The 8,477-nt window shown below is 40.9% G+C and overlaps 1 protein-coding gene across 1 annotated transcript in view; it reads right to left on the bottom strand.

Moving 5' to 3' along the window:
• Positions 1 to 3,360: 3,360 nt before the first annotated feature.
• The window catches only part of TRNAU1AP (tRNA selenocysteine 1 associated protein 1), a 12,729-nt gene continuing 7,612 nt past the window's right edge, over positions 3,361 to 8,477 (bottom strand). Inside the window, exons 5-8 of the mRNA XM_009585645.1 lie at positions 7,491 to 7,610; positions 5,867 to 6,029; positions 5,248 to 5,281; positions 3,361 to 3,497 (exon numbers count right to left, since the gene is read on the bottom strand). Coding sequence (XP_009583940.1) covers positions 3,361 to 3,497; positions 5,248 to 5,281; positions 5,867 to 6,029; positions 7,491 to 7,610 — 454 coding nt within the window. The remainder of the gene's footprint in view (positions 3,498 to 5,247; positions 5,282 to 5,866; positions 6,030 to 7,490; positions 7,611 to 8,477) is intronic.

The following is an 8,477-nucleotide window of genomic DNA, read 5'->3' as shown; positions in this document are numbered from 1 at the left end:
AAGCAAGCTTTGTCAAAGTGACATTTTCTGAACTAGCTCTATCAGTTTCTAAATGTAGCTATTGCATTTAAAATTCATACCCTATCCTGACATTGAATTAATTTCATGTCTAAGCAAATCCCAAGTTAAATCCAGAAACTGGCGTATCCAGTATGCTTTACAAGATACACTGGGAGATAGCAAGGCTGGAAGGTAAAAATTCCTCTCAGATCTTGTTTAGCAGAAGTGGGGGATTAGCAAGCCAGTAATGAGAAATTAAGTATGCAAAGATCAGAGTCAAACATCTCTGTTCCTCAAAAGGGATTCAGAGAAATACCTAAGGGTGCTCAGTACTTCTTGGTGTGCGGGATATGAACCTGTCTCCTGAAAACAGTCCAAGTAACAGGAATTTTCTCTAGTCAGACACACACAGAAAACATCATCCGCCCCCGTCAGACCCCTCAGCCCATACATGGGGCTGCGCTGGTACAGACCCACATTTGCTAAAGAAATGGTTTCAAACTCCTCATCCCATTGGAAGCCGGTCAGAATTTCTCACAGGCCACCCCTGATGCTTACTGTCAAACTTTTAATTAAACACACGTTAATGGCAACAGGCCACCCCGCAGCCTTGCAGCTTACGCTTTGGAAATCACCACTTCATGCCCAACAGGAGTAACACCCACGTCTTTCCAGCTCTGCAGTTGGCTAAACATTTTTCAGTCTATGTAACTCAAACGGTAACCCGAGAGTCCCTGCAATTTAGAGTAATCTACATTGGATCATCGTATCTTCATCAAGTAACATAGTAAGAATGTTTGAGTCGTTTTTGTAATTACTAGTAAACGTTGCATGCTGAAAGGCAGAACACTTCATAACCTCAGTTGCAGATTTTGATGCAATTTTCAAGAATTACATAATCTCAGTGAGCTGTGATATCATCTGCCTTGGATTTCTTGCCTTTAGCACACAAAGATAAAAGCAGAATTTACCTTACTACACGGAGTCCTTGTCTTTGATCTTGTGTTACACTAAACGGTAATTAATCAGGGCTTTTCCTGTAGCCATCCATGAGAAAGAAAATCCCACACTCTGTTTAACTTGGATTCCAAAACACAAACCCTACAAAATCCAGGTGACCGGCTGTTTTGTAGCTCCACATAAAAGTCTCCTCTCTGCTTCAGATGCTGCAATAATGGCCGGGAGCTGAAAATGAACATTAAGATGAATAAGTGATACACAGAAAAAAGTGCAGAGAGATTAACAACTCAACAGAACATTGGCCGAGATTCTCACAAACAACCCCAAAAGACTGGCTCACACATCAAGGGAACGTGGCCTAAAGCCTCACGTCAACCTCTCTCCTAAAAGGAAATGCATGAGCTATTTTAAGCTCTGCAGCACCAGTGAACAGACTTCAGTGGGTAATGTTTGCTAGCCTCTGTACTCCCAAATTGTTCTCCGCCTAAGGGCCCAAGGGTCTGTATATACACAGCTCTCCTAGAAACTAGGGGATGCCACTTATGATGGCTCAGACTAATCATTACCAAATTTCTTTCTGCCAAGGCAGGTCCAACAGAGGAGAATGAAGGGCATACAGGGTAGCACTGTTGCAGATCTAGAAAGTGTTTAACAGCAGAACAGAAAGAAAACCTTCTTTACATCACCTCTGAAACGCCATTCTATTGAACAGGCACTTTTCAAGAAGAGGGGCATCATCTGAGTCTAGAGCACCGCTGACCAGCTACATCAGAAGAAAAAAAGCACTCTGCTCTCTTCCACCACTCCGCTGCCTCTGAAACACTACCAGCACACGCAGGGAACATTAATTTCCTTAAATTCAGGGTAACTGAAGGGTAGGACACTGTTAACAGCCCACAGCACAGTCAGATGCACAGCAGGAGGACAAAATTCAGAGCAGATGAGAATGCAGGGGTCCAGTAGTCCTCTAGTTCCACTTGTTCAGAAATACGCTAGCTCCAGTCTACGCCACCATTCCCCTCATATTTACAGTGCGTTTACCATTGCAGTTGATAAAAAGACCACAGATTGACAAATATATCATAATTATGGACACAAACAAAGGTGTAGTAGAAGTAGGCTTTATGAAAGTATTTAAATTTTGTGGCAAATCTCTGCATCAACATGGGCAGGGAGGCAACTAAATGCTTTGCAGTAGCAATTTCAGTTACCAAACTATTTCTTGGATAGACATTTATTACAGGTAGTTTATCTGTTCCTATTTCTCAAAGAGTTTAAGGCACAAAAGCCTGAAAAGGGCTTATAACATGTACATAAGTGCTATTATTTTCTCTTTCACCTCTAATGCAACATAATATTAGCTTAAATATATTGCTTGTCCATCCAGCTTATACAACATCCAGTAGAAAACTGCTTTCCAGGTTAGCAACAATTTGTTGCACAATATATTGATTAGATTGCTCTGACCCGTTTTTGCTGCAAGATCTTCAGTTTCACCATATTCACTCTAACAGGACAGTGGAAGACGCTACGAAATCTTAACACCTTAATGAGACCATCAAGGTGTGTCCACAATGAAAAAAGGCATGATACACAAAATAACATTTAAACAAGGTTGCTGGTAAAAGTGTTTTAAACTGCTTGACTGATGGGGAATTATTTCTTAATACACAGGTGGAGAAGCAAGCCAAATGTGCGAGGGATCACCAGGTAGAAGGCATCGGTCTGTAGTAGTTTTATAATGCTCCTTTCTGTCTTTACTCTCCAAAATGCTCTTCAGGTAGATTGCTTAAGAACACCGAGCTATAAACTTGCTAGCTCAAGACCACAGCTTAGGTTAAACAGAACATAAGCTTTCAGCTACATGGTTCTTTCCCGTGCTCAAGTTACAGCAACCTTACCCAGTCACTAGAAAGCCTTTGAGACATTTTAGTGATATCCAACAATGATTTTTTAAAATAACACATTCATGAGAGTTGGATCAAATGACTGAAGACAGTTAAATGGGCAGCAAAACAGAAAGATGGGCAGGAACCAAAATGCAAAGGGTAATTTTACTTAAAAGACCAACTTTTTTATTGTACGTTGGAGTAGAGTCTTTCCCCTGTGCCATCTCGTTGAAAGTTTATAAATTACAATTCCCAAGAAGTATTAAGAGTTCATTTCAAGACAAAAGGAATAAAACTGTTGCAGTTCTAACTTTCACCATGAATAAAAGTTACCATGATGCTCCTACGATACTCATTCTGTACAGGAAAGGCCACAGTCCTCCTGTACTTCGAGTAACAGACCCGGGTGGAGAAAGGGCCACCCCTCACTACTGCAGGATCCAGGTGCAGCATAACAGTCCGGAGCGCACTGGCGGGCTTGTCACACAGACACAGTGCCTCAGCAACGAGGCTATAACACGGCTGGAATCTCTGACGAGACAGTGTCCAAAGGCTGCCAATGACAGTCCATCAAGGCATCGTAGAGCTCTTCACTCTGTTCCATAAACTGTTTATTTGCTTCATGGACATCCAACTGAGGCGTCGGATCTAAAGGAGGAAAGACAGACAAATAGGTCACATGCCTAGGAAATGTGTTAGGAAAGACCCACACCCCGTAAACATGTTAGTTTTATTAAAACAAATGTGGGGGGAGTCACAAAACATTCCCAGCACTTGCCCAGTCACGAACCTGGCTAGATTAGCCCTAGTAAATCTTTCTGCAAGGGGATAAGAAACAACTACATCCAAATATGTCCCTCTTTCCAGTGGTGATCGCCCCCATAGCAGAGTCAACAGAGAGAACGCATACCTGCACCTCGCAGCCCAGTGTAGCCACTTAAACTGCCAAAGAGGGTGGGTTGGCACTAAGGCACCGGACTGCAAAGTGGAGGAGCGGAGGCACAGGCACACGTTCCGTTCTGCTCCCTCCACTACTGGGTCAGAGTGGATGGCTGGGGACGGTAGCGTCTTACGCCGCTGCAACAAGAGTCACCAGAGCTCGTCTGCCAAAGCCTCGAACATCTCAAAGCATTTCACAGTTAGTAACCAAAAAAGTGCCAGCGACACCCAGTGAATTATGTATGAATATGTCCCCTATTTTACAGTTGGAAGAAATGTTTGTAAAGCATTTTGGAGCTGGATAGCAACCCAGAGGGTACAATTCTGCTGCTACCAATGCACACTTAACATTTCACAAAAATCGACTCATCGTATTCCCCACACCACTTGTAGGATGTAAAGCTCACCTAACAACACCCACAACCTAAAGCTCAGGTTATCAGACTAGCACAATCACATACGTTAGCAAGCGACTATCAGCGTGCAAAGCAACTAGCCGACTGAATGGAAAAACTACAAAACACATCAGGAATAAAATGCTTGTAAACATGTTCGGTTTTAGCTACATCGTGTTGTAATACATCACAGGAGAACAGAGTTAAGAAAAAGGAATGATACACTGGCAATAATGTTATTTCAGTTTCCTACAAGTTTCAACATGTTAATTTAATCAATGAGAAAAAGACACCCCAGAGATATTCTAGCTATGGTACCGGTGTGCTAGTTTCAGAGAAAGGAAAGTTCTCCTGTAATGGTTTTAAAAGCCAGTAAGGGCTTTCTCATTGACATCATTACTGATACCTATGGATCCTGTAAAGGATCCAGCTGCTTTCTACTGTTACCATGTGATTTTTAATTTTTTTTTTAAAGAGAAGAATAAGATACACTACATAGTGCGTATTCCACTCAAGACAGAAATTTGGAACTGCTAGTATGAAATTATTTTTTCTTGCACCATTAAATGAAAACTGCTTGTATGTATGTCTAAAACCCCAATATGGTTTAGTGGCCCATTTCAAGCAATGACTGCTAAAGGAAATATTTTATCAGTGTGCTAACTGATATTATTTCTTTTTTAAACTAAAAGCACAGTGAAGTATCCTGGGCTCTAAATTCCAAGATTTTACAGAAAAACAGAGTATCTACATTGTTTTTGTAGCATACCAGAAAAAAATACTTAAAAAAAGGATAAAAGTTTGAGTACTATAGAAGACTAAAATCTCAATGCTAGTGAAGTCAATTAGTTTCAGTCCTGACAAGGTTCAGACTAGGAACAGCAACTGTAAAATAAGGATGCAAATGCGCTAGGTGATAGTGACCCACAAATTTTCTCAAGCCCCAGTTTTACTCAAAGATAAAGGTATATTATACATTGAAATTAAGGTCCAATTTGAGAAAGACTATCTCTAATCAGTGCAGAACAAATAGACAACTTCAATATCGAATTCAAGAAAAGTACCTTCCAATGCATCCTCACCAACTTCTTCATATGTCTGCAAGGAAAAAAAAACAAAACTCCTTAGGACAGCAGATATTTATCTTTTCTTTTATGAATTACTGCTGTCACAGTCACACTGACTTTTATATCTGACTGATTACAACAGAATTCTTCACACATAAGCCCCGTGTTCCACTCCCAACAGACTCCCAACAGACTCCATGGGGAAGACCCCACACTAAACTTCTAACAGAGGCAGCAGTTCTTCAAATCCCTGTGGTGCAGTGGGTGGCTGTCCTGATCTGTTTTATCCCCTAAAGCAAGGCTTATGAAGGATCCCAGAAGGCAGTCTTAGCACTGTCTGTCCAGCTGCCCGTATCAAGAGAACCCTTCTACCATGACAACTGTATTAAGAGACCCTTTGTGCCCTCCAGACCTTTTTAACCCTCCAGTCCAGCAATATCCCCCATACAAGGCAACAGTACACACCCGGGTCTGCTAACCAGTTTCGCTTCCTCATCAAGTAGCTATACTAAGACCCCAGAATTGAATATAAAATGTGTCCATCACCGTTTTGTAACCTATGTCGTGTTTCTGTGCTGACAGATCACTGAAGAGCGAGTACATCGCGCTGTCCTACCTGCATTGTGCTCTGTGTGTATCCGTACTGGGGATAGCTGTAGCTGTAACTGCCTGTGTTCTGGTCGTAGCCCCACTGGGCATAGTAGTTGTGATATTGTTGGTAATATTGGTTATAATTATAGTTGTACATCTGATTGTACTCCATTGGTTTCACACGATTACTTAAAAAAAATAAAGCAGGAATAAGTTGCAAATAATGCAGAACAATTATGAAAAAAAACCAGTGAAATAGCTTAAGATACAATATGGTACACAGACAAGGCTTAGTCTAACATGCAAATTTCAGTCTTTAAAATATATTCACTATTTACTGCAGCAGTATTTATCATTTGCATACATTTGCAGAAAGAAAGAAGTGGTTTAAATTTAACGCCCTTTCCTGTATTCATATTCATCTTCATTAATAAACATTGCGTTCATTCTTTATGAGTAATTTAGTATCACTTCCTGGCTTTGGGAAGGGAAGAGTTCAGGACTATGAGCCTCAGTTTAGAATAATCCTGAACCATGATCCAGATTCTTGGGTCCCTTTTTCCTTCTGACAAATAGAATGAAGTTAAGTACTCTGCAGCTTCCTGAGACAAGGTACTGAGTCTTGCTTTACATGAAGAGTTAAAGACTGAGAGCCTTGCAAAAGATCTGGGGTTTTCTTTACTAAGAATGGACAAAAACCTCTCCCTTCTGCCACTATCGTACAGAAGCCTAACCAACGACGGGTTGTCCCCATTCCCACTGAACTGGGTGCTCTTCAATGCACATAGTTGGAAGAGCTCATGAAGTAAAAAGGACTACAAGTAATTAAAAAACTAAACTTAAATAGCCTGTGAGCTGACTAAAATTCCCATTCCTTGCCATAAAGTGGCAGCATTCCCAAGGAACTGAGAATCTCACCTGATTATCAAGATTTGAAATAATGAGATGACAAATATTGTTTGGAAATGAAAATGTGTCACACATAAAGCTATGTCTAATGATGAAATTAGTGAGAAGTAGGAAGAGGGAAACATCAATCTTCTCACCACGATACACCCCCTTTTTCTGCTTTTCTCTTCCTTATCCCCCCCAAGACTTCTGAGGTCACTGAAAATCTAAATATTATTCAAATAGGGAGCAATTACTATTATTTGTATTACCCTAGTGCTACGAGCCCCAAGTCAGACCAGGATCTCATTGTATCAGGTTCTGAACAAACACAGAAAAAAAAGTTAATCCCTGCCCCAAAAGACTTATATTTAGTAGACATTATAATAGAATTAGCAAGGTAATTGAGCTTTGCTATCCAGAAATCAATAAGCAGATTTAGACTATTTCAATTTAATGCAAAGGAACACATACTTTAAAAATAATCATATTTAAATACAGTGTGTGTACATGTGTGTGTATTTAATAACGTATACAAATAAAAACAGTGTAAAATGCTTAGTCTTGATCTAATGTTATAATTTTTTTGAATTCCTGTGCATTCTGATACTCTAGCTACTTTACTATACTTGTGGGTATTCCTTCACTTTGTGATGGAAACATCCAGGAAATGTGCCCAAGCCACTAAAAGACATTTAAAAATACATGTGATTTCACATCACCCTGCTCTCATATAAACGTCTGGCTGCTCTTATACTCACGCTTTTGGTATAGCCACACTCAAGCGTACAGGTTTAGAGCCCAACCCCACCGCTCCTTGACACTCCGTCAGCGCTCTTTTCTGTTCCAGTTCATCCGTGAATTTCACGAACCCGTAACCTCTGCAGAGATACAGAATAACTCACGTAAAACAAAAAAGCCATGCCACTGTTGTTTTTTTTTTTTAACATTTACAGTGAAATCAAAATTGGTTTTGAAAAACACAGCAAATGAAGCAGGACTAGGACTGTCCCTGCTTTTAGTAGAGATTAAGTGATTCCGTCTTCCAGTTGCTTTGTATTATTTGCAAAATGCTTGAAACTGTACGTCCAAGCTTTGGCAGTACTTGCAAGGGCTTCACAAAAGTAAAGTAATTCTTGTGCCAGTGGATTCTGGGGAATTGGAAGTGAGCTGACACAAGACATGTCGAAATGCATGAACAGACAGTAGCAAAGCCTCAAATCTATACTGGGAGGATACAGATAATGTAAACAGTTGCAAGTCAGCACAGGATTGATAAGACATAGGCACCGTTTATATCTAAAACTGCCCCACCGTGAAGGAAAACTTGGCTTTTCTGTAGGATCGCCTGAGATACACTTTCCAATCAAGTCCTTTTCTCAACAGGAAAATATTCAAATAGGCTTTCTGTCATTCCTAACAACGGCATGACCCCATCAGCATTCTCAACAGCAGACCTGAAAACGAGCTCTTAACATCAAGTTGCTAAAACCTGCTCTGACAGCACAACTTGGACAGGGATAGCACACAGCCAGCAACCCCTCAACTCTGTGGCAATCCTTCACTGCGGTGCTAGCAGTACTGTACGTCAGCCAGACAGAAAACATTAATTCCCCTCCAACCCCAAAGGTCCTTTGCGTGGGATTCTGATGCTGTAGTGAGTCAGAAGCAATGCAACAGCATCCAAGAGGGCAGTGCCAGGATCCCAAGATGGGATGGGCTGCCTCACGCAGCAAAAAGATCAAAGA

The sequence above is a fragment of the Fulmarus glacialis genome, unplaced genomic scaffold (assembly GCF_000690835.1).
Source record: "Fulmarus glacialis isolate BGI_N327 unplaced genomic scaffold, ASM69083v1 scaffold33019, whole genome shotgun sequence".
Lineage (NCBI taxonomy): Eukaryota > Metazoa > Chordata > Aves > Procellariiformes > Procellariidae > Fulmarus > Fulmarus glacialis.
The sequence above is the reverse complement of the archived record's forward strand: the minus strand, read 5'-3'. Positions and strand labels throughout refer to the sequence as shown.